At 43.1% G+C, this 25362-nt stretch overlaps 1 protein-coding gene across 2 annotated transcripts in view; it reads right to left on the reverse strand.

The window, feature by feature from the left end:
- Positions 1-25362, reverse strand: part of lrp6 (low density lipoprotein receptor-related protein 6) — a 55309-nt gene that overhangs the window by 5125 nt on the left and 24822 nt on the right. Inside the window, exons 3-22 of one of the 2 annotated variants that reach the window (XM_034163763.1) lie at positions 24717-24914; positions 23323-23519; positions 21471-21602; positions 19499-19895; positions 19207-19378; positions 12938-13154; positions 12523-12812; positions 12168-12394; positions 11753-11937; positions 9925-10251; positions 7935-8137; positions 7632-7849; positions 5015-5205; positions 3298-3507; positions 2694-2819; positions 2341-2577; positions 2141-2251; positions 1808-2038; positions 1481-1617; positions 524-621 (exon numbers count right to left, since the gene is read on the reverse strand). In XM_034163763.1, the coding sequence (XP_034019654.1) occupies positions 524-621; positions 1481-1617; positions 1808-2038; positions 2141-2251; positions 2341-2577; positions 2694-2819; positions 3298-3507; positions 5015-5205; positions 7632-7849; positions 7935-8137; positions 9925-10251; positions 11753-11937; positions 12168-12394; positions 12523-12812; positions 12938-13154; positions 19207-19378; positions 19499-19895; positions 21471-21602; positions 23323-23519; positions 24717-24914 (4104 nt within the window). Of the gene's footprint in view, positions 1-523; positions 622-1480; positions 1618-1807; positions 2039-2140; positions 2252-2340; positions 2578-2693; positions 2820-3297; positions 3508-5014; positions 5206-7631; positions 7850-7934; positions 8138-9924; positions 10252-11752; positions 11938-12167; positions 12395-12522; positions 12813-12937; positions 13155-19206; positions 19379-19498; positions 19896-21470; positions 21606-23322; positions 23520-24716; positions 24915-25362 lie in introns of both variants that reach the window. The other variant, XM_034163762.1, reaches the window with a different exon arrangement.

A 25362-nucleotide genomic window follows, 5' to 3' on the forward strand; every position in this document is an offset into this window, starting at 1 on the left:
CCATAAGAGGGCGCTATAATAAAAAAATACATTGCTATTTTTACCAAAGAAAAATCATCTTTTCTTTTTGTCGTAGACTGAATCTGTGACAATTTTTGCAACATTCATGTGTGAACACTGAAATCACGTTTGTGTGTTTATTTGTGTAAAAACATCAGAATTAGAACCACACGGATATTTTAATGAAGGGTTAACAAAACAAACTGAGGCCATTAAAGAGTTTTCTACATTTAATGGAGAAACCGTTAATTGTGGATCACTGCTGATTTTACTGTAACATTAAACAAACGTTTCTACTGCTGGCTACTTTCACAATATTTTCTCTTTACTGCCACCTGCTGTTCATGAGACTATCACAACACCGTGTGGCACAAACGTCTCTTTACATTCTGCATGTGCGCCATGTGATGACCCCAGGAGAAAATTTAATCAAAGTTTTGGAACTGAGCGGGTGAATGAAAGTCAAATCCAACAGATCCAGAATGTGACATCATAAAGAGACGACAGCAGGTGTGTGTTGTACCTGTAGGATCTGTGGGTTGAAGGACTGTTGGAGGAATAACCGAACTCCATGGTGTACTGAGACCGGACTGTGGCAGGAGACGGAGGAGGATTCAGGATCTGTGAAGGACGAAGAAAATCATGTTTCCTGTTTCAGGGGAAATGTTCTGCACCAGGAAAAGAGGTAAAGTCAAATTCCTGAAACTAAACAGCAGCTAGCATGTGCTAACCAAGTCCTGCTCTTGTATTGAAAACATAATGTGCTGCTACCCAGTTAGCAGTTGTATGACATTAGCTTACTGGATAATACCAAGCATCACCGTGACAACACAACTTACAAGAAGCAGTTCTGCATTTTCCAGACTTTTTTAAAATGAGTTCAGGAGGTCCTGTGACATTAGTCCAAAGTGATGGAAGAAATGCTGCCATGTCATCTATGACCACAGGATGGCACTGTCTACAGTGTGAAAAGCTGCTCCTGTATACTGAATGAGGTAGTGTGATTCACACTCCAGAGCAGAAGGTGGCGGAAATGCACCATTAAGCTGGATGCCAACCACCTTAAAACAAGAATGAGAAGAAGAACAAGAACAGAAAGAAGCAGCAGCTCTGAATGAGGAAAACATTCCTCGTCTTAGAGAATGAAAAATTAAAGAAATCATGCTCTCAAACTGAACACCCACACTCTGGAATTAAAAAATGGGAATATAACCTTCATACTACTCGGATCAACACTTGTTTGGAGTGTGAGACAAGAACAACAGCAATGGTAGATTAGCAAGACAAATTTAAGTTAATTGTATTATCTTTGACAAATGTTTTACAAGAGTTTTCAAATGTTGAAGTAAGCTGCACGTTTACCTCACCTATGACCATCTGTTCAGTGGCAAAAAGAAGAAGTTCACTCCAGTCTGGTGACTCAAACAGATCAATATATATATAAGGCAAACCAAACGTGGACGGAGCCACAGTGTCTCACCGGGGGGAAGTAGGTTCCCTTTGTGCTGGATGAGCTGCTGGATGAAGCTCCGGTGACGTGTGCGCGGTCGTACGGAGGGCCGCTGCTGCCTCCCATGATGCTCAGGGAACCAATCACAGACTTTCCTCTGGACATAACTGTTGACAGGCACCGAAACAAACGACAGCAGTGTGAGAAATGAGGACAAAACACGCTGCTTTTTTCCCCCTATACTGTATAAAATTGCTACGGGTTTATTTTCTTCCATTAACAGAACGTTTCCCAAATACAAGGCGCCTGAATTCAGTTTACCGCAGCAGGTCAAACGCACTGCGAGGTGGGTCTCACCTGGCAGCGAGTTCGACAGCGAGGCCGGGTGCGGCACGTATCCTAAAGGCACAGACGACGGCCCGTGGACCACAAAATCATTGGTGACCGTCTCGCCGTCATCCTTCATCTGCGGACACAGAACACGCTGGCACACGAAGTAGACTGCACCGACCACGAACAGCGCCATGACCACGGCCACGATGGACCCGATGGTGGTGTTGGGCTGAAGCGATGGCTCTTCTGTCGCATCTGAGAGCAGAGAACAAAAACTGCTTCAAAATCAGAGAAGTAGCGACAAACAGAGCAATATTTGTTGGATGTTTCTACAGATACGTTGTTCCTCAGACTCACAGCAGCCGATCTCGTCAGAGTTGTCCGTACAGTCCATGTTGTGGTCGCACTTCTTGTGTTTTCCGATGCACTGACCGCTAGAGCAGCTGAACTGGTCCGGAGGGCAGCGAACTGAAAACATTCATGTTACAGCGTCAGAATTTCCACTAGAGGGGTTTCACCCGCCCACGTCCAGAAGGTCACCTGCCCGGCTCGCTCACCTTCGCACTTGGTCTCGTCGGACCGGTCCTGGCAGTTTACCTCCCCGTTGCAGCGGAGGCTCTGGTCGATGCACTGCCGGCTGTCGCACTGGAACTCGGAGTCGGAGCAGACCGGACAGTCCTTCTCGTCGCTGCTGTCCTCACACTCGGGGTAACCATCGCACCGCCACGCCTGAGGAATGCAGTCCACTTCGCCGGACATGCAGGAGAACTGCTCGGGCGAACACGTGGGCGGTTCTGAAGAGATTACAATAATTAACATTAAGAAACTGGCAGATACAGATTAAAGTGAACCGTGTAACTCAAACTGTGCTAAAATGAATAACTCCCGGTCCAGATCAGGCGTGTCTCACCTCCACAGGACAGCTCGTCCTGCAGCAGAACCAGATGCACAGGACATGAGCACCGCGTCGTCCCGTCTCCCTTCACGATGCAGATGTGGGAACAGCCGCCGTTGTCCCAAGTGCAGGGGTGTTTACCTGGGGGGTGGGGGGTAGTACTATTTTATTACCTGATTTATTTATTTCTTTTAAACACATTTTACAAACACTTTACATGAGACAAACAAATCGGAACAAAACTTTGAAGACTGATAATTCGTCATAATTCGCACGTTGTTCTGATCCAACTGTTTTCAGTTTTTAATGATCTTATTTCATCGTAAACTGAAAGATATTTGAGGTTGGACTGTTTGTCGACACCTTGAACTTTGGAAACACGTAACTGGATTTCTACATATCTGCTTGAAAACATTCAATTCTCTTCATAAACTTTCGTCTAATCAGATTAAACATTGAAGTGATTTCGTTTTTATCCTCTTGCATCTGTGCTAAATTTAACGCAGACCTTTATACTTATAGTTTTACAGAATCTTTTTTTGAAATTCTCTGAAATGAAATCAGTACTAATTTAGAAGACGCTAATGAGCGTCAAAAGAGTCACAGATGGGCGACTCACTGTATTCTCTCATGTCGAGCTCGTGCACGGCGTGTATGTCGCTCAGGTAAGCGATGCGAGCCTGGATCTTGGTGCGTCCCTCCCGCGTGGTCTTGTCGATGCGCTCGATCATCTGCTGCTGCTTGTCGATCCAGTACAGGTGGTTCCCAAAGACGGTGAGGCCGACTGGCTGCAGAATGTTGGAGTCGGCGATGACGATTCGATTGGCTCCTGAACAAAATGCAAGGGGGCGGAGGCAAACAAAAACAAGGTCGCAGGATGAAAAACATCAGGAACTGAGGCAAAATAACAGGTGAGAAACTGAGGGGTGAGACAGGAGGAGTGAGACAGCGGTACAATGAGATCAGCCACAACAACCAATGAAATGTCAGATTTATTTTTTTCATACATGGAGGAGTAAAATTTTGATCAATCAAGTTTTACTGCCACTTGTACTGAAGCATCATCTTAAAAAAACACTATCAGCTGTGAAACAAGCGGCCGACAGCGGAGATGAAAAATTATCTATTTTAATAATCAATTAATTAGTAAAAGTCACTAAACAAGAAGCCAGATTTCTTCTTAATGCAGTCTGAAATATAAAGATTTGCTTCTTTTAAAGTGTTTTTTTAATCACTTGACAAGAAGGACAGATTGTTGAAATACCTTTTACAATATCAAGATAATAATCGGACGACTTTCTCATCAGAATCAATACAAGCTGTTTCTCAGCTCCTAAACATGTTTCAATGTTCACGCTGTCAAATATATTTTTGCTTTCAATATCAAAGTCGACATTTTTATTTTTAAAGTTTTTTTTATTGTTGGACAGATGAGAGATCAAACTCTCGACTTATTGGTTACAGACCGAATAATAAATGGCAATTTATTTGACTTAATTAAATTCTGTAATGGCACAGTGTGGGTCAGGGCGGCTTTCCCCCGTTTTAGAAAAATATTCAGTTTGCCTAATCAGCATGAGTGATTAATTAATTAATGCTGCATGTTTTGGGGGGGTTTGCATGGCGAGGCTGCTCTCGACGTGCCCCTCCTCCTCCTCCTCATACGGATGTTTAACATTCCTCTTGGCCTGCGTGACAGTTGCTGGAATGTGTCCAGTTCCAAGTTCCTCCTCCTTCCCTTGGGAGCATCGACCCCCCCAATAACCCCACCCCCACCCCACCCGGCGAATGCAAGACAAACGTCTGACACAAGGGTCAAACTAACTTCCCTCAATCAGCCCCAAACAACAACAGTCTGCACGCTTTGGGTCATTGTTGTCTCCATCCACGGGCCGGACTGTCATATCTATGTACTGACCAGATCCACACTGACAAACACCGCTTAAGATTCCGGACACGCAAAAAAAATCAACAACTTTCATTTCGTTTTCAACATCTGATTTACCATCATGGGGCGTATTTGACTTTTCTTGTTAATGCACAAGCAGCGAGCAATGGACAAAAATGTCCACAATCAACAGGATGGTTCACTGTCAACTATATTAAAGGCGGACTGTAACAAACACACCGCCCCCTGCTGCACTGGAGTCAAACTAGATTTAATCAGCAGAGAAATCGTGTATAAATGTTGCAATGATTTGTTGTTGCATTCATTTTATTCCAGCTGTTGCATCACTGTGTGTTTTACGGTACTGAGGCGTGACGAGCTTTAACCAGAAGAAGTGAACCTTTCAAATAGTTTTGTTTGTTCTTTCAGAACCCGAGGCCACACTCACCGGAGAGGTCACTGCTCTCAATGCGTCGCAGGTCGGAATCCACCCAGAACAGCTTTCCCACCTCGTTGTCGATGGCCAGTGCGACAGGTTTGCCTAAGCCGCTGAAGAACAACACCTCCCGCTCCGTGCCGTCCAGCGCCGCACGCTCGATCTTCGGCGAACGCTCCAGGAGGTTGGTGAAGTACATGTACCTGTCAGACAGACAACTCGGTCAACTTGAGTCCTGTTAAATACCTGAAACACTCAACATTCAGACTTGGTTTTCTTTCTTTTTTTAATCTCCGTGTCAACGGGCCAAAGTCGGCCTCCTAAACGCTTCTTAATGTTTTCCATTCTGGTCTCTGCAGGAACCAGAACATCTGCAGACTCCATTTTCTTCAACCACACAATGACCCGGAGATTACTGCGTGAACCCCGGGCTGAAGGAAACCCTGCAATTTTGGTTCGAAACAAGCAACTTGGCACGGTGAAGCTACGCTGAGCTTCAGAGCTTCATGAGGCCGAGAAAGTAAACAAGACTAACAAATTACTGGATGATCACAAACAAGACTGCAGGCGCTGTGAAGACTCCGGTTTGGGACAACATACAACCAACGTGACCCCAAAAGGACTCTTCTCTTTTTAAAAGCGTATAACTTAATAATTAAGGGATGAGAATTACCTCCAGGCTTTAAATCTACCTGCATGCAGATCTCAAAGAGCAACATCTGAAGATCTTTCATGTCTCCTGGAATCATCTTAAAACACTTAACAACAAAGGAAAAAAAATCTAGCAGAAGAGAGTGTTTGGCTGAAAGTTGAGAAGTTTGCACAGTCATTGATACTCTGTATCTCCTTTCTTAAACTTTTAAAATTCACTTCAGTGGGGACATAATGGAGTGAAAATGTACATGAAGGTGTTACGATTTATGATGAAATACAATTCCGGTTAGCACTGGTTTGTTTTTTAAACCAGTTGTTGAGGAATCTTCTTACGATGTGGTGCAAACATGAGAAGAAAAGTCGACACGTGTTCCAAAGAACACTTCTGAAAACTAAAACCTCACTGGTGGAAAAATATTCAGATACTCTTCAACTGAGCAAAGTTTTCTGACCAAATTTTGGACAGAAAATTGTTAATTCCAATGTCGAAGCCATAAATGATGGTTTCACCCATGAGGCCAAAGTAAATCCACTTCAGAAAATTCTAATAATAATAATAATTACTGGCAACTACAGCTGGTGAAGGACAGTTATTGTTTATGTATTCTTCTATCTTTGGTGCCTCTAGAGTCCAAATTCAACTTGAAATTCCTGCAAAAAGTTCAACGCTATATGATGTGTTACATGTTAAAAATTGGGTAACGTTTATGGTTTAACTTTTTCCCCATGAATCCATTTTCAGAGTGAGTGAGTTCTTTTTTTGGTTGGGGGCCACAAAACATATGGAGTTTATATTCATGTGTGTCTGATCCTTCGAGTGTTGTTTATTTTTTTTTTGTTTTTTTAATTCTGCCGAAATGCAGAAAACCAACCGAAAGATTGGTCCGGGATTCAGTATTTCGATCTGTAATCAACCTCCTGAGTGTCAGATATTTTAAGAGTACGAGGAGGGTTTAACACCAGATGCACTTCAGTTGTGTTTATCGGGATGCGACGGCGTCTGTGGTGTAAAGAAATGTACTTTCTCAAAGGGGGGGGGGGGGGGGGGGGGGATCTGCAATAATAATAGATTATTAACCTCCATGTTTTTCGCATGGGCCTCCATGTTTTTCGCTTGGTCCGTACTGACAACACGTCAGTCTGATATCCCCGTACAGACAAAGCAAGTGAGGTTAATAACTCATTTATTATATGGCTATTATATAAACAAACAAACTTGCAGTATCGGCCAAATATGAAAGCTGCTGACGGCTCGCAGTCTGACCTGTTCACCTCCATGAAGAACTTGCTAACAGATGGTCCGCTCATTAGCTGGTAAACTTTCAATCTGTGTTTTTTTTCCCAGATGCTGTTTAGATATTTATGGAGTACGTTCATGTCCGACTTTGTTTTTCTAATCATGTTTTTAGATTCCTGGTTTGTAATGAAAATATGCGTTGTGGACCAACTGTCATGGTACCTGATCCGGATATGGGAAAATATCTGACCGGTAATCAGCTAATCAGAGCACGCGTAGCGTTTCAGCCATATAACATATTATATTAATTCAATTCAATTACATAAAATACAGCAAATATTTTGCTGTGTGTAACACACTTCATTAATACACTCAGGACACTTCAAACGTACGTGTGCATGATAGGCTCCCCAGTGGAATATGAATAGATAATAATTCAATAACAGGAAAACATTTCAAACTGAACACGTCGAACCAGATGTGGATGGTTTAGAGATTTACATCAGTATACAGAATTCTACACCTGAATAATAGGAATTTAAAATGTAAATGTCAAAAAACCCAACAGTTTCTTCTTTATTACTGTAAACATTTACAGAGACTCTGCTCGTGTGTAATATTTCTTAATCATAACATTACTTTTATGTGTTAAACGTTTACCGTTCATAATGACAACTGATATTCCATACACATTTAAAAAAAACTAAAGCTTCTTGTTGAAGAGGCGGAGATACTGACCCTCGCTCGGGGTTGACCACGATAGCTCGGGGTTTGTCGTGCTCGCTGCGCAGCACCACGCCGACCCGACTGCCATCAGTGCGCGTGACGTTAATGACGTTGGTGACCTCGCTGGTCCAGTAGATGAAGCGGCTGTAGATGTCAATGCTCAGATCGTAAAGCTGCAGACCCACGCTGGGCTGACCCTGACCCAGAGAGCCGGACACCACAGTCATGCTCTGGAGAAGCAAAGGTCAGATATGTGACTGAGTACTACAAACACAAACAGCAAGTGCTTTTATTTTTATTTTGATATAATCGTACCTGATTGCCGTCTTCCTGAGCGCGGCAAATGACGTTCTGCTTGGAGTCGATCCAGTACAGCTGTTTGTCGAGAGGGTCGTAGTCAATTGCACGGACGTTCCTCAAGCTGCGAATCGGAAGGATGATGTCAGGACTCTGCTGCTCATCAATCACCATACGATTGATCGCCATCTTTTGGCTGAACAGCAGGAAGGAAGTGGGAGCTAAAAGAAAGAGAAACAAATTAAATGAAACCTTTTGACACTGTATAGTCACAGCAGAAGTCAAAGCTCACTGAGAAAGAACTGATATTCTTACATTTCTAAAGAGGAGAAAAACACAAAGCTGCATGTATTTTTATTTTAATGTTTTTGATACCGGGGGGCAGGGCTTGAAAAAAGGCCGTGATTGTTCACGTAAAGACGATCTTGGACTGAACCTGTGAAAGTATTTACATTAATGACTACAGCTATAATATTTAAAGTGCATAGTAAATAAAATGTCATATGAGCTGACTGTTCTAAATAAAGAAAGAATTATGAAAATACTGATGTATTTCGTTTTATTTTTGGTGCCATATCTCCAGAGAAATTAAGTCATAAACATGGGAAATTAGCTCAATTTCACCTGCCTCTAATAAACACTCAGAAACCTCAAGCTGTCAGGAATATGATCTTTGGTGACATCATCTCAAGTCATGCCCCTAAAGTGAATGGGGGGGAAATGTAATTTTTTAGTGTGAAATCAGTGTTTTTTGTGGACTTTGATGGTGAATATGTCAAAATCATTAAAATATGTATTTCACATGACTAGTGTTGCTTACTCGGTGGAGAGATTGTCCAAATTAAGAAGTTTAATTAAGACGATAATTAAGGAGGACTTTTTTTTTTTTTTTTTAAGGAGTCCCTCTGGGACAGCTTGCAGAAGTGGGAATGGTCTTCAAAAAAAAAAATGGATCCAATCACAGATTTTATCCTTTCCCTTTGGAAACTCTAACAAAGTGTTTTTCCTCTCCCGAAAGTGTGGAACTGGGCATTTGTGGTTGGTGCTGTGGCGTCACGCTAAGCTAAGCTAAGCTACTACATGCGGGATGCCAACGAGTCTCCCTGAGGAACCCGTTTCTGTGATCACGAGTCGGACAGTCGTACGAGTGTTCAGTGTCAACAGGAGAACCGTGACATGGACCAGCTTCCAGATGTTTTGTATTATTGGCTCAGATAAGCTAAACAGATGGCTAAGCTAAGCAAAGCTACCGGGAGACGTCCGAAGAACGGTGTAGAGGAACGCTGTTTTCCTGTGGAGAAAACACAGCGCCACATGGTGAAGTTCTACATGGCTCCATGTGCAAACACAACGGGAGTGAAATCAAACACCACCTTCAAGGTATGTGGTCACTATTATTCAGTCTTATTGAGATGTATGTGATGATGTTGTTTTTGTCAGCAACATCAGGACTCACACAAGTTAGAGTTGCAAGTAATGATTCATAATCTGGTACATAAATTTTTGAAGGATAGTGTTGATTGGAGTGAGATATGCCCTTTAAGGACATGCTGCTAGCCAGGCCTCCCACATAAGGCACAACAGAACTGCTGCTATGCTACAGACTTAACACTAGAGGGAGCCATTACAAGTGCACAGTTTAAGGTGATTGTGACGGGTTCCTTTTAGGTACTAACTGGAAAACCGTTTGATTTACTGAAAAGCAAACACACGAACAGAATGTCACAAAAATGTCAAAGGATGCTGCTCAGTGCGATCCAGAGCCCAATATGACACTTTTAGTTTATATTCAGTTTACTGCCAGATGAGAGTAAAGCAGCTCATGAAATGAACCAGAAAAAGTTCACTTTAGAGAATCAGACAAAAAAAAAAAAAAATGCAATTGCTAATGTGCCATGCTAACATTAGCACTAACATTAACCCATTACCACAAGCACAGTTCACACTGACTGGACCATTTGATAGGCTCATTAGATGAATTTGTCCATTTAAGACACGCCCCCCTCACCACTGCAGGTCTTGTTGTCATAGTTGAGGGAGAAGTGGGCGGGGCATCCACAGACAAAGCTGCTGACGGGGACAGCAAGGCACAGATGGGAGCAGAGGCCATTGGTGGCGGCGCAGGCGTTCCAGCCGCTCTGTCTGGATGAATGAAACACAAGGATGTCCATGACGTAGTCCAGGTGACCCTGGATGACGGTGCGGTTCTGCCCACTGGTCTTGTTGGCACGTTCGATGCTGCGCTGGCTCCAATCAGTCCAGTAAATGTAGTCCTGGTACTGGGTTAGACCAAACGGGTGAGGCAGGTCGTCGGCTATCACTTCACGGTCCTGACCTGAAAAAGATGACACGACGCAGAAGAACGGAGACAAACAGTTACCCTGGGAATGCAACTCTGAGTTCAGCAGAACAATGTTGGCTCAAGCTAATAGTCTAAATTAGACTTATTATCATAAACATCAAAGAAAACTGAATCAACATATCAGAAAAATCACTGAATTCTAATCAGGGCTGGAAAAATGAATACATTAATTTGTGTGATTACATCAGATTGCCTTAACAAGTTCAGATGACGTCATAGCTGAGCACGTTTACTGACGATTATTGGAGGAGCAACAACGGAACACTTTAGCAAGTCAGAGCTAACGGACGTTTAATTTAAATGTTACTGTTTTGACATTTTGAGACAGAATCTTTCATCATATCTGCCAAAACTTAAACATCATAGAAAGAAAAAAGAATGTTTGTGGAAATGTACTGAAGCTTATTGCTCAATAATGGAGCCAGATCTGGTTGATGTGCCTCCTAAGCAGAGCCCGCTGTTGTAATTTGTTCTGATTCCATGCTGATTTAAAAAAAAAGAAAAAAAGAAAAAAAGTTTGCACCGTGTACACGAGCCAAACTTTAGACTGTTTTCACTACTCGACTTCCATCACAAAGGCTGAGGCCATTTTCCCTGCACACACACACACACACACACACACACACACACACACACACACACACACACACACACACACACACACACACACACACACACACACACACACACACACACACACACACACACACACACACACACACACAAAACAGACTGTGTGTGTGTGTTGATTTGTTTTGTGTGAGGAATATGTCGGGTCTGCTTTACATCGTCACGCTGAAAGCAGAGAACATTTGAGGACAAAGCTGCAGAGCACAAGAGCCTTTGTTTCAGCTTTTCTTCCCTAAATATCCGAGCAGCCGCAGCCAGCTAATGGGGAACATGTTTTCCTTTTATCACGGAATTCTGGGCACACACAGGAGCGTTACTCACGCAACACAAGTGCACAACCATCCAGGCCCAAGTCTCACTTTGGTTAGAGACAGTTGTTGACACCAACTTAAATATTCTGACTTTCGCACCCCCACAGTGAAGACTGTCGGCTTTAATTTGAGAGGAGTTACAACCAAATCAGGCGATCCAAAATCAGCAGAACCAACTTCTGGGCAGATTCTGAGAGAAATCCTGCTGGTGAGCACAGTGCACGGATGACAGCAGAGGAAAACAAACCAAACCGAAGCAGATGGCCAGATCAAGAACACCCTCCAAGATTTATTCACAACCAAAATCCACAAACTTCACCAGAGAAAACAGGTTTAACCACAAGACATAAACCACTGGTAGGTCTCAAAGACAGCAAGGTCTGATTAGAATCTGCCAAAACCCAAATTTGTACTTTGAGGTTACGTCGTTATTTGCTGTAAACTTTAAAACCTGAACAACTTTATCCAAATATTTATGGACCAAGCTTTGCCTGAGATGAAGGTCCATTAAACTCCCGAGTGTCAATACTCACCAAGCATGTTGGACGATTCAATGAGGGTCGTGTCCAGGTCAGTCCAGTAGAGTCGGCGCTCTGCGTAGTCGATGGTGAGCCCGTTGGCTCGGCCCACACCAGCCACCAGCGTGATGCGACCCGTCCCGTCCATGGCCGCTCTGTCGATCTTCGGCTTGCCGCCCCATTCAGTCCAGTACATGTAGCTGAGACAAACACAAGGAAGGACCCAGTGAGTGGACCCGGACCTGCAACAAAGCTTTAAAGGTTCTCCTGCACCCGTCAACATTTTAGAGGGTCTGAGGGTCAAACGTGCACCGGAATACGAGAACACTTCATATTCGGAAGTATAATAAATTTCTGTCAAAGGTTTCATTTGAGTGTGACTGAAGCATAAAAATCCACAAAGACGCTTTCCCTATAGTTTAGTCCTCACCCCTCAGCAGGGTCCAAGGCCAGTGCTCGTGGACTATCCAGGTCCTTCCACACCAGAACCTGCCGGTGCTGCCCATCCAGCTTGGCCACCTCAATCCGGTTTGTGCCAGTGTCGGCCCAGTACAGGTTCTTTCCAAGCCAGTCCACTGCCATCCCCTCTGGGTAGTCCAGACCGAACTGGACCACTTGCTCCAAGGCGCTGCCGTTCATAAACGCCCGGCTAATGGTCTGCAGGACAGAAGAAGAAACGGTGCTGAGGTTAAAGTTGGCATGTTAAACTCTTCAGGTGACGCAGACCACGTTTAAGCCCGACCATATTAAAATACCAGTTTATAGCTGCTCCTCTCCCAGCTCACCTTCAGCGTGATGTCGGTCCAGTAGATGCGGTTATCACTGATGTCAAAATCCAGCGCTGAGGCTTCCTTGACGCCAGTGAGCGGGATGGCCACGTTGTTGTTGTTTGCCTCCAGGGAGATGCGGCGGATGTCAGTGTGGCGGGAGAAGAGCAGGAAGGCTTCAGGGACGATGCAGGTACGCATGTCAGCAATGAGCTCCAGGCCGATGGGGCAACCACACTGCACGCCCTGTGGCTTGTACAGGCACAGGTGGCTGCAGCCGCCATTGTTCTCTGCACATGGATTTGTACCTGCAGAGGGGGAGGGGGTCAAACACAGGTTTCTCATAATTAACATGATCTCTCTCTTGGTCCTGCCATTTTCTTTATCTCAAAACTAAACTATCAGAGCTCAACAAGAAGAACAACCGACTTACCGATGGCGGTGTGAACGTTGGTGGCCTTTAGACCCATCAGGTCCGGCAACTGGTCGATGATGATTTCTCGCAGTGCGGTGTGTTTGTGGACACGTTCAATGCTGCGCCGCTGCCAGTCGGTCCAGTATATGTAGTTACCCAGAAGCGTGAAGCCAAAGATGTGAGGCAGCTTGTCCTCGACAAGAACACGTCGCCCCGTCCCGTTCATGTTCACCACCTGGTGGAGACGCAGATGGACAGAAACTGCTGAGAACATACAATTAGCTCCAAGACTATGACAATCATCCTCACAGGACTGTTCCAGTCGTGTTTTACTTTCACCCCGATCTGATCCAGGTCCTTTGATACTCTGCTCCTGCGTATGTTCCTTCTTACCTCCTCACATCTAATTATCTCATCCAGGTGTTCGGCCAATAAAGATCTAACACACACGCACGATCCCAGAAACAGACCGACTCTGTCCCAGTAACTGTATTTGGGCTGGCGGCCAGCTGGTTCTTAGTTACAAAACAAAAGTAAAAATACATCTGTGTTCAATAATGAGGCAACCAGACTGAAAGAATTAAGAACATGTGACAAAAAAATAATGGCTGAAAGTAGAGAAAATATGAAGCCTTTAAGGCTGAAGGTCAGTATTCTAACTGTTTTATAGAAACTTTATACATCTATGTTCTGATCTTTTGGGGTCCAGATCTTTGTCTCTGTGTCTGGCCATATTAGTCATATCCTGTATGAGGGTTCCAATCTGCTTTGAACTTGTTGCTGCCGTAATGCAAACACGGGGCTGACAAATTAGTAAGCGCTTTGAGTGTCTGATGCAGATGGAAAAGCGCTATATAAATGCAGTCCATTTACAGCTGAATTACTACAAACACTAGTTTTGGTGTTCACATGTTAACATTTGATGGTGTAAAATTAAACATACCATATTTTCCGCAGTATAAGCTGCCACTTTTATCTGTATGCGGAACTCAAATTTTAAACATAGCATTTCCCTAGGAGCGAGTTTAACAATGGACAAGACCTCAGTGTAGCACGTGCACACCACAGCATGAGATACTACTTAACATAAGGACTTTTAAATAAAAATGGACAAAATGTGTGGACAAGACATTGGGTGTTATTGGAGTTTGGACAGAAGAAATTGTCAAATGGACAACACAGACTGCTGGCCTACAGTGTTGGAAACATGACAGTAAAAGCCTGAATTCATCTCATTCTTTGTTTTTTAAAATCAGCTCTTTAGTTTGATTTTTGTGCACTGGCGTTTATTCTTTCATTATTGGAGGCCATTTTCTTCAGTGCTTTGATTAATGAGAAAAGCCAAATATAAATAAAAAGTATTAGTAACAAACACAATTTTTTGGTATATGGACCTCCTAAATTAGTAAGGAAAAAAAATGCCGGAAATAAGGCACTGCCATGAACTCTTAGTTTGGAAATCAGAAAATCATTCGTCGTCACTCGTCATCCCACTCTAGAAAGGAAAGGGTGCTCACCTGCACTTCATATTACACTACTCTCTGTGCCAGGAAAGGTACTTGCAGATATTATTCTAAACAGGAGTTACTAATACAAACACAAACATTTTTATTTCTCCACCAGATTCTATTAAAAAGTTCATATTACAAAAAGAATTATTGAAAACATTACAATGAACACAAGAGCCCACACTGTCTGTCACCATAAGGTCAAATCTTCTTTGCTGAGCAGTTTAGAGATACAGCTGAAATTAGTCGAGTCTGACAGATATCACATTTTTGTGGGGCACTGGATAGTAAAAAAATAAATAAATAAATAAAATAAAATCAGGATTTTGATTATACACACATATACACGCATATACACACATACATATATACACATATATATATATATATATATATATATATATATATATATATATATATATATATATATATATATAGACTCAACAAAAATATAAACGCAACACTTTTGGTTTTGCTCCCAATTTCCAGTCTAAATCTGTGATAGTGAGCACTTCTCCTTTGCTGAGATAATCCATCCCACCTCACAGGTGTGCCATATAAAGATGCTGATTAGACACCATGATTAGTGCACAGGTGTGCCTTAGACTGTCCACAATAAAAGGCCACTCTGAAAGGTGCAGTTTTGTTTTATTGGGGGGGATACCAGTCAGTATCTGGTGTGACCACCATTTGCCTCATGCAGTGCAACACATCTCCTTTGCATAGAGTTGATCAGGTTGTCAATTGTGGCCTGTGGAATGTTGGTCCACTCCTCTTCAATGGCTGTGTGAAGTTGCTGGATATTGGCAGGAACTGGTACACGCTGTTGTATTCGCCGGTCCAGACCATCCCAAACATGCTCAATGGGTGACATGTCTGGTGAGTATGCCGGCCATGCAAGAACTGGGACATTTTCAGCTTCCAAGAATTGTGTACAGATCCTTGCAACATGGGGCCGTGCATTATCCTGCTGCAACATGAGGTGATGTTCTTGGATGTATGGCACAACAATGGGCCTCAGGATCTCGTCACGGTATCTCTGTGCATTCAAAATGCCATCAATAAAATGCACCTGTGTTCTTCATCCATAACAGACGCCTGCCCATACCATAACCCCACCGCTACCATGGGCCACTCGATCCACAACAATGACATCAGAAAATCTCTCACCCACACGACGCCACACACGCTGTCTGCCATCTGCCCTGGACAGTGTGAACCGGGATTCATCTGTGAAGAGAACACCTCTCCAACGTGCCAAACGCCAGCGAATGTGAGCATTTGCCCACTCAAGTCGGTTACGACGACGAACTGGAGTCAGGTCGAGACCCCGATGAGGACGAGGAGCATGCAGATGAGCTTCCCTGAGACGGTTTCTGACAGTTTGTGCAGAAATTCTTTGGTTATGCAAACCGACTGTTTCAGCAGCTGTCCGAGTGGCTGGTCTCAGATGATCTTGGAGGTGAACTTGCTGGATGTGGAGGTCCTGGGCTGGTGTGGTTACACGTGGTCTGCGGTTGTGAGGCTTGTTGGATGTACTGCCAAATTCTCTGAAACGCCTTTGGAGACGGCTTATGGTAGAGAAATGAACATTCAATAGACGAGCAACAGCTCTGGTTGACATTCCTGCTGTCAGCATGCCAATTGCACGCTCCCTCAAATCTTGCGACATCTGTGGCATTGTGCTGTGTGATAAAACTGCACCTTTCAGAGTGGCTTTTTATTGTGGGCAGTCTAAGGCACACCTGTGCACTAATCATGGTGTCTAATCAGCATCTTGATATGGCACACCTGTGAGGTGGGATGGATTATCTCAGCAAAGGAGAAGTGCTCACTATCACAGATTTAGACTGGTTTGTGAACAATATTTGAGGGAAATGGTGATATTGTGTATGTGGAAAAAGTTTTAGATCTTTGAGTTCATCTCATACAAAATGGGAGCAAAACCAAAAGTGTTGCGTTTATATTGTTGTTGAGTGTACACACACACACACACACACACACACACACACACACACACACACACACACACACACACACACACACACACACACACACACACACACACACACACACACACACACACACACACACACACACACACACACACACACACAAAAATGGTGCCGATTCCTTTTTTGTTTTAAATCAAACCCTTATGGCAAAAAATAGAACTGATTTGTGATGTTTTACAATTTAAACCTGAACTTTATTACAAGTAACTATAAATATAACCAACCACTGTACGTTACGCTGCCTTCACTCAGCTTTGCAGTCGCTACATTGTATCAATCAGCATCGACAATAAAACAGACATCCCAGCTCTTTAAGCCCCACCTAGCTAGCGGCAGAGTGACCACTTGTCTCTTGTCGCTGTAAAACTCCCACTCCAATTGAAAACTAATGGTTATCAGCATTTTAAACAATGCTAATTTGCAAAATAAAAGCTTTCATATCTGCAAAAATGACATTTATGCCAATATGTTCACCGAAGGCTCATAAAGGCCGATATTACTGGCCAACCGATATATCGGTCGTGCTCTAGTAATTAGTGATCAAATCCATGGATCCTTTGCTTAATGAACAATCTAGACTGTGAGAAGGTGGTGTGACACAGAAATAGTGAGGCAAGAAAAGAAAAAGAATCTTTCAAAATAAAATTCGGGGAGTTTTAAATTGTCACTGAGTGGACAAAACCAAATCAAGCTTTAAAATAATTAGTACAGCAGATAACTATAAGAATCATTCAAATCCGGTTACAAGCACCAAAATTTGACTGTGTACACCTTTTGGTACATATTTTAGAAAAATAACTTTAACCATTTGAATTTTCAATAGGGGGCCAAGTAGGGGTCAACTGAAGAACTGCATAGGGTCAAAATTAAAAAAATGTTCCAATCATATTGAAAATGATACCACATTTTGTATCTGATGATAATGATTCCAAAAAGGTATAGTTTGGACTATCTATAACAATGTTCTGGAGTTATGGGGTAAAAACAGCAAGAATGGTGACAAAGGTCAGTTTCAGTTTGTACAGGGGTCAAAAGTTAAAGTTGCTCCAGTTTTGGTAAAACGTGGTGCAAATTATTGGTTGAACTAATAGGATTAACAAATGGAATAGTTCTGACTGTGTTGAATGTTTGGTCTCCAAAGTAAAGGTCAAACAATGATGACGTCCGTTGGATTCTATGACATATGTTACCCTGTAACATGATAACTAAGCATGACACATGGTGCAAACTATTCCTTTTTAAAATCCTACTAACTCAACCAATAATTTCCATCATGTTTTACCATAATTGGACCAACTTTAACTTTTGACCCCTGTACAAACTGAAAGTGACCTTTGTCACCATACTTGCTGTTTTTACCCCATAACTCCAGAACATTCAGTCACAGATAGTCCAAACTATACCTTTTGGGAATCTTTGTGATCAGACACATAATGCGGTGTAGCTTTCAATATGATTGGAACATTTTTTTTACCCCTATGCAGTTCTTCAATTGACCCCTACTTGGCCCCCTACTGAAAATTCAAATGGCTAACGTTATTTTTCTAAAATATGAACCAAAAGGTATACACAGTCAAATTTTGGTGCTTGTAACCGGATTTGAAGGATTCCTCTGCAAATATTCTGTTATCTGCTGCACAAAATGTGAGGAATCAACATTAAAGAGGAAAAAAGAAGAAGCTGAAAGTGGTTCAGAGTTCTGATCCCTTCGTGGAGCAACGCTATTGGCTGAGGCCAGAACAGCCCCTGTGTGGCTGCCTGCCAATTTAAAAAAAAAAAAAAGAGGATGAACTGTGGTTTATAAATATAAAATGAAGTTTCCATTCTCAGTGCGACAACTTCAGCCAAAAGGTCTCCACTGGTTTAAGAGTTGTGACCACAGTGCGGTGACGGTTTCAGATTCTGGTCTATTCTAAACAAAGTCGACCGCAGCTGGAGTGGACGCCGCAATCGGAACCAGATGTGAGCTTTGGCTGCAAAGAAACTGTTCTCCTGTAAACCTGAGAGAGCGAGGCCAGCTCGCTCCCTCAGCGAGCCTCCATTCCTCACGCTCGCTGATGGGGGCGGGGCAGGCAGGGGTCGTGCCACCCCAAGAGGGAGAAAACAAGTCGGTGTGCGTGAGGACCAAGACCGCAGCCTACTCCAGAGGGAAAACCGAAAAGTGTTCTGAGAAAATAATTTCAGTCGTCAGAGAAGGGAAAAGTTAAGACGCCACCAAAACAAGCTGAGAGCTTTTCTGCAAGTGGAGTGATCTAACGCGAACCTAACGCAAATCCTGCTGGTCAAACAGGACTGTGCCGATCTGTCATCCACCTGGAACAGAAAAATGTTTAACAGTTGTTAAGTGGGAGCGGTTTTGATGTGGCGCTGAACACATGATGTTTAAACAGCCTGTGGGTGACTGACAGGCTGCAGACAAGCTGATGGGGAAGCGTCAAAGAGAGAAAAAGCAACACCACAGCAACTCTGCTCACAAAGTCAGGACAGGCACGGCCGAGAGACAATACGCTCGTAGCAGCCGTTACCATGCAGCGGTGAGACAGTGTGAGGTAAATAAGTCCAGTTTGTGGCCAGTCTCAACAGCATATTTCTCAAAATGGCATCTGAGTTGTTTAGAAACATTCTTAATCCTTTAAGTCCTGCCCCGTGGATTTTGGCGTTCCTCACAGATGTGTTCTAGCTCCTGCTCTGTTTAGAGCTTTCAACAAAGAGTTAGCATCAGCGTCAAAATTCACACCGGCAGACAAATTAAAAAAAAATTCACCTCGATTTTGTCCGTCTTAGCGTCTCCCCAGTAGATCTTGCGTTCCTCATAGTCTAGTGCCAGGCCATTGGGCCAACCCAGTGAGGTGTTGACCATCACAACACGATCCAGACCGTCCAGGTCGGCTCGCTCGATCTTTGGAACCACGCCCCAGTCGGTCCAGTACATGTAGCTGCAGCAAGAGAAGAACCACCAAACTTACATTCACTCCTGTGCTGTTTTTCCTCTGAAACCACCATGTCTGTAGTTTTGTAGTGCAGGTTCAAGATTTCTAATCAGACTTTCTGCTCACCCAGCGACAGGATCCAGAACAATAGCTCTGGGCTCATCCAGGTCTTCAGAGATCAGGATTTTGCGCATGGTGCCGTTCAGCCGTGTCACCTCGATGCGATCAGTTCCGGTGTCCGTCCAGTAGAGGTTCCGGGCTATCCAGTCGACTGCAATTCCATCTGGGTTGCTCACCTGAGACGTGACTACGAACTGAGCATCGCCGCCATCCAGGAGCGAGCGGCGGATGGCCTTCACTTCGTCGTCCGTCCAGTAGATGTATCCATCCACCGGGTCGTAGTCGATGGCGATGGCGTGGCGGATGTCGTCCACCTGCAGGATAATATCGGTGAAGTCCGGAGTGTCGAGTGAGATTCGGCGCAGGTCCGTCCGCCGAGCCAAGAGGAGAATCTCAGTGGCACCTGAGGACCAGCAGACGAGTCAAGACTCACAAAACACAACAGCAGCATATTTAAAAAGAGATATGCTAATTTATTACCTTTTTTATGATAAACCTGACTAAGTAATGGACTCTGGTTTATCTTAAAGAACTGTGTATCCACGATGAGAGAAAGGGGGCGCTGTTCAGCTGAAATCACACCAGCTGCAAAGCTGGCTTTTTTCCACAGCAGCTTCTCAAAACCAAACTTGGAGCAAACTCCACATCCATCATCCACAGATTTGAACAAATTAAAGGGGAACTAAGGGAGCTTTCAGCTTGAGCCTCATTTTTAGATGGCTTAAGGTTCAACTTTTCACTTGAGACACACACAAACAAACTCTACAGTTAGCGCCTTACCTCAGCCTTGTTTAGTTTTGGCGATGCCACTGTCCACTAAGGCATTACAAGTCAATTGTAGATGAGGTGCTTCTTCCTGCTTTAAGTAGAATAATGAACCACGCCCCTCAGCAACAACTGACTTGTAACGACTTGGTGGACAGCTGGAATGTTTGACATGTAACTCGGTCAATAAATTAAACTGCGCATCCAGCGAGGGAAAACGCTTCACTGGACCCTCGTATAAATTGCAGCAGGACACCAGTCACGGAGCAAACTCAGAAATCCACAGATCAGCAGAGAATTCTCTTGCCTGATTGTGAATAATATATTTTTTAAGACTTCATTATGAGAGGATTCCACCAACAGCTTCTTATACTGTCAAGTTTTAAGATTCCCGGAAAGGCACAAAGCACAACTTTAATGAATTCAATGTGGACAGAATTCTTTTTTGTGTTATTCTGAAAATGAAGAGAGAGAGAGAAAAAAGTTTACATTTCTCTGATGTAACTCAGAAAATATTTGGATCAATTTTCACTCCTGAAGCCAAACTTTCCATTATGAGAAATAGTTTTCACTGCAGACAGACTCGTACTTCTCCATACTAAGATATATTTTAGCCATTTGACCCCCTCAATCCCAATATATTAATCTCTGTCTTCACAACTTTCAGAATGTATCCACTTTTTGTTGTTGTTCTGGTTTTCCAAAGCTCAGAACTCCACAATGTTCAACATTAAAATACTCTTCAGATTCACCGTCTCTGTATCTCCACAGAATCCATCTTACAGCAGGTTTCACAGACGCTGCATCGGGAATTTTACAGTAATCCTGCTGACATACGGGCAGCATGGCGGAGAAGATCTTTGCATCTGGTCTCGGCTTTGATTTCCTCAGAACATTCTGGATTGTTTCCACCATTAAAAATGTGCATTTGATTTCTGCTCCCATTAAACCGTTAAAGTGGTTGATAAGTACTTGCAGTCACTTTTTTTGTCGGGGGTGGTTTCCACTATGAAGTTGCTTAATTTGGGACATGGTCACTTATGTGAACGCCATACGGTGGCTGTGCTGCTGTTCCTAAAGATTGGATTGTGCCCAACTTGTGATTACGAGGGCTTAAACACATAAGGCGAGTTTTACTATCAGATGTTCTCTAGAAACACTAAGTGATAACTTATTAAGCTGCCAGTCATGGCGCTGGGGACGGTGTCCTCACCATTTCTGCAGGTCTTGCTGTCTTCCAGCAGCTGGACACCGGTTGGACAGGCACACTGATAGAAAGGTTTGGTCGGGGACAGAAGACACAGGTGAGAACAGCCTCCATTGTTCAGGGAACAGGGATTGCTCACTGCTGGGGAAAGAAAACACAGGTTACTCCAAAAACAGTTTGTGTTCGTGTGCTAATTTACATTCTGGAGACAGGTCAGTGACTGATGTTTGTGTGCTTAGTGGCAAAGCGATGGAGCGGTGACCCACAATAAAAACATTCATACTCCACCGCAGACAACATCAGGATTTACTGTGAAAGTATAAAACCAGATGTGCAGGTGAGCTCATGCTAGGAAACCATCTTTTCCTGAAGTAGTGTCACCTCCAAAACAGATGAAAACATCGCCAGGATGCTTTGTTATATAGTCATTCTGAAGTACAGAGTGTCTGAAGAATGTGACAAAGTGAGGTGAACACTCGGTCTGATGTTTACAGGCCAGTCAGAGTTCAGTCTGTTTCATTAGTGTGATAAAAGAAGAAAAAGGAGATACAAGTTGTTTTTGTATGGAGACGTACTTGCTGCACCTACTGAAGGTGGGTATAACCTTACTTCTAATTAGCAGGAGGTGGTAATGGTAGAAAATATTTTTGTTTTTAAGTATGCTTACATCCACTTCAGAGATTGTGCATTGTGTAATTTGGGAGATATTTCATATAGGAAGTGGGTGTCTACCATGACAAAACCCCCCCCACCCCATGCAAAAAAGAAAACTGCAATATATACTATAATTTTAACATCTTTCAAAATATTAGAATGTAATTGTTTTGACTTCATGATTAGTTTTGATGAACCCTGCATTGAACACAACATTCAAGTTTATGATATTTAATGCTCCTGACTTGGTAGTACTTGTTTTAGAGAAGTCATAAAAGCTACATAAGTACTGATATTATTACAGTGATCATGCAATTACACATGTAATTTCAAGTCACAGTATGGCAAGTTGTAGTAAATCAAGTGTCATGGCCAAACCAAAAACAAGACCTCGGGCTAAAGAATTTGATAAAACCTTTGACAATGGTTTATGTTTTTAAAGTTTTTGAAGAGCATGGACAAACTTTACACATAGTGGAATAGCCAGATAATTGAAAATAAACCATACTTTTTTTACATTCAAGGGGTGAGGGGTTATTTTCAAGATATAGGATTAATTTTGATGCCAAAATGCTGGTATTAATATTGTGAATCATTTCCCATGTGGATGTATTGAAATTCTGACTTGTGATTTTACCACCTCCTGCTACTTCTATGAGTGTGTTGACAGCAATGTTCATTCTGCACACACAGAAGACAGGTCCGGCCAGACTAAATGGATTTTAATAGAAGCTGCATTACCACCTCCAACTGGACAGAACAGAATGACACCATCCCAAAAGCACAAAAAAAAAAAAAAAAAAAAAAACACTAACGAAGGAAGCAAAACAGATTGTTTGGACAACCAGAGAGTTTCTCCTGTTTTGTTGTTGATATGAAGGCACAACAAGAACAAAATTTTATTCATATTTGTGTTATTTTGTTTTATTTAAGCATTTACAGACCTGTCACCATTACAAAATATTTTCATGCATCATTAACTGACATTTGGTGAGCACTGGGTGTGTGTGGGAGGGGTTACCCCCCCACCACCACCCAACTAAAATATTGATAGAGTGACAGTTTGATTATTTTTAAGGAGTCTGGGCTGACTGCCATGTGAAGCACCCACAATGCACCAGGAGCAATTTACTCATTAATGCTAAATAAAACCAAAACCAGAAACCTGAGGTGATTCTGTCGATGCGTGTCAGCGTTAACTCACATGTAGACTGTCTCTTGGAGCTGAAGACATGGATGTCCATTGGCGAGAAGATGTCCGAGTGGACGATGCGTCGCTCAGCTCCGTTCTGTTTCCTGCACGAGTGTATGGAGTGGGTGTTCCAGTCGGTCCAGAACAGGGTGTCCTCATACAGGGTCAGAGCAAAGGGGTGGGGCAGTTCTCCGTCCACCACCACCTCCCTGTAAACACACAGGAGGTCAGCAGTGGGAATGTTTTTATATGTACACTGATTTATTTCCTCTAGGCTGGACTATTGTAATTCATTATTATCAGGTTGTCCTAAAGTTCCCTAAAAAGCCTTCAGTTAATTCAAAATGCTGCAGCTAGAGTACTAACGGGGACTAGAAGGAGAGAGCATATCTCACCCATATTGGCCTCTCTTCATTGGCTTCCTGTTAATTCTAGAATAGAATTTAAAATTCTTCTTCTTACTTATAAGGTTTTGAATAATCAGGTCCCATCTTATCTTAGGGACCTCATAGTACCATATCACCCCAATAGAGCGCTTCGCTCTCAGACTGCAGGCTTACTTGTAGTTCCTAGGGTTTGTAAGAGTAGAATGGGAGGCAGAGCCTTCAGCTTTCAGGCTCCTCTCCTGTGGAACCAGCTCCCAATTCAGATCAGGGAGACAGACACCCTCTCTACTTTTAAGATTAGGCTTAAAACTTTCCTTTTTGCTAAAGCTTATAGTTAGGGCTGGATCAGGTGACCCTGAACCATCCCTTAGTTATGCTGCTATAGACGTAGACTGCTGGGGGGTTCCCATGATGCACTTTCTTTCTTTCTCTTTTTGCTCTGTATGTACCACTCTGCATTTAATCATTAGTGATCGATCTCTGCTCCCCTCCACAGCATGTCTTTTTCCTGGTTCTCTCCCTCAGCCCCAACCAGTCCCAGCAGAAGACTGCCCCTCCCTGAGCCTGGTTCTGCTGGAGGTTTCTTCCTGTTAAAAGGGAGTTTTTCCTTCCCACTGTAGCCAAGTGCTTGCTCACAGGGGGTCGTTTTGACCGTTGGGGTTTTACATAATTATTGTATGGCCTTGCCTTACAATATAAAGCGCCTTGGGGCAACTGTTTGTTGTGATTTGGCGCTATATAAAAAAAAAATTGAATTGAATTGATTGATTGATTTTATAAACATATTGATCAGGGGAAGAAAAAAGGACCAGACCCGAAATAAGCATGTTTTTTTAAATGGTGGGAGGAAACCTGCAGACTCTGCACAGAAAGGATTCAAACTCAAGACCTTCTTGCTGTGAGACAACAGAGCTAACCACTGATCCACCATGCTGCCCATGAAACACATACTCAGAAATACTAGCTGGATTTTAGAATCCTTAAAGTGTGCATGAGTGCAGAGTTGGCGGCATTTCATACCTGGAGGAGCCGTCCAGGTTGGAGCGATGGATGAAGCTGTGCTTGGCGTCAGCCCAGTACAGTTTCTGTTGGCTGTAGTCCAGCGTCAGACCATTTGGCCAGTAGATCTCCTTCTCGATGATGACTGAGCGATTTGTACCATCCATCCCTGCTCGCTCTATTTTGGGAATTTCCCCCCAGTCTGTCCAGTACATGAACCTGACAAAACAGGAAAACATCATCTTTAGAACACTGAGCTGGTTTCACTTTTCAATTCTCAAACTCGTACAATCACTTGCTTGTGTTTTATTTGTATCATTCAAACTAAAGCGGGCATACTTTCTTTTCTGCCCCATAGCGGCGGTAATAGGTAATTTATAAGTTAAATGAACTTTATGAGGCAGACACCAATGCACAGACCCACTCGGGCTTCAACACTCCGGACGAGCTGGGGTGTCAGTAAAAATGTGTTTTGCTCAACTAACAGTCGACAAACAGCTTTATCCCAAAATTAGATTGAAAACCAGATATCAGAAATTGCTGATGGAAGTGTGAGCTCTGTAACGGTTCCTTGTCCACTCTTTCATTCACAGCCTCCTGTTTTAACCAGAATTCCAACAGATTTCCATTAGCATGTCGTTTCCTTGTATCCGCTGCCGAGGTGTTT

The sequence above is a fragment of the Thalassophryne amazonica genome, chromosome 22 (genome assembly GCF_902500255.1).
Source record: "Thalassophryne amazonica chromosome 22, fThaAma1.1, whole genome shotgun sequence".
Taxonomy (NCBI): domain Eukaryota; kingdom Metazoa; phylum Chordata; class Actinopteri; order Batrachoidiformes; family Batrachoididae; genus Thalassophryne; species Thalassophryne amazonica.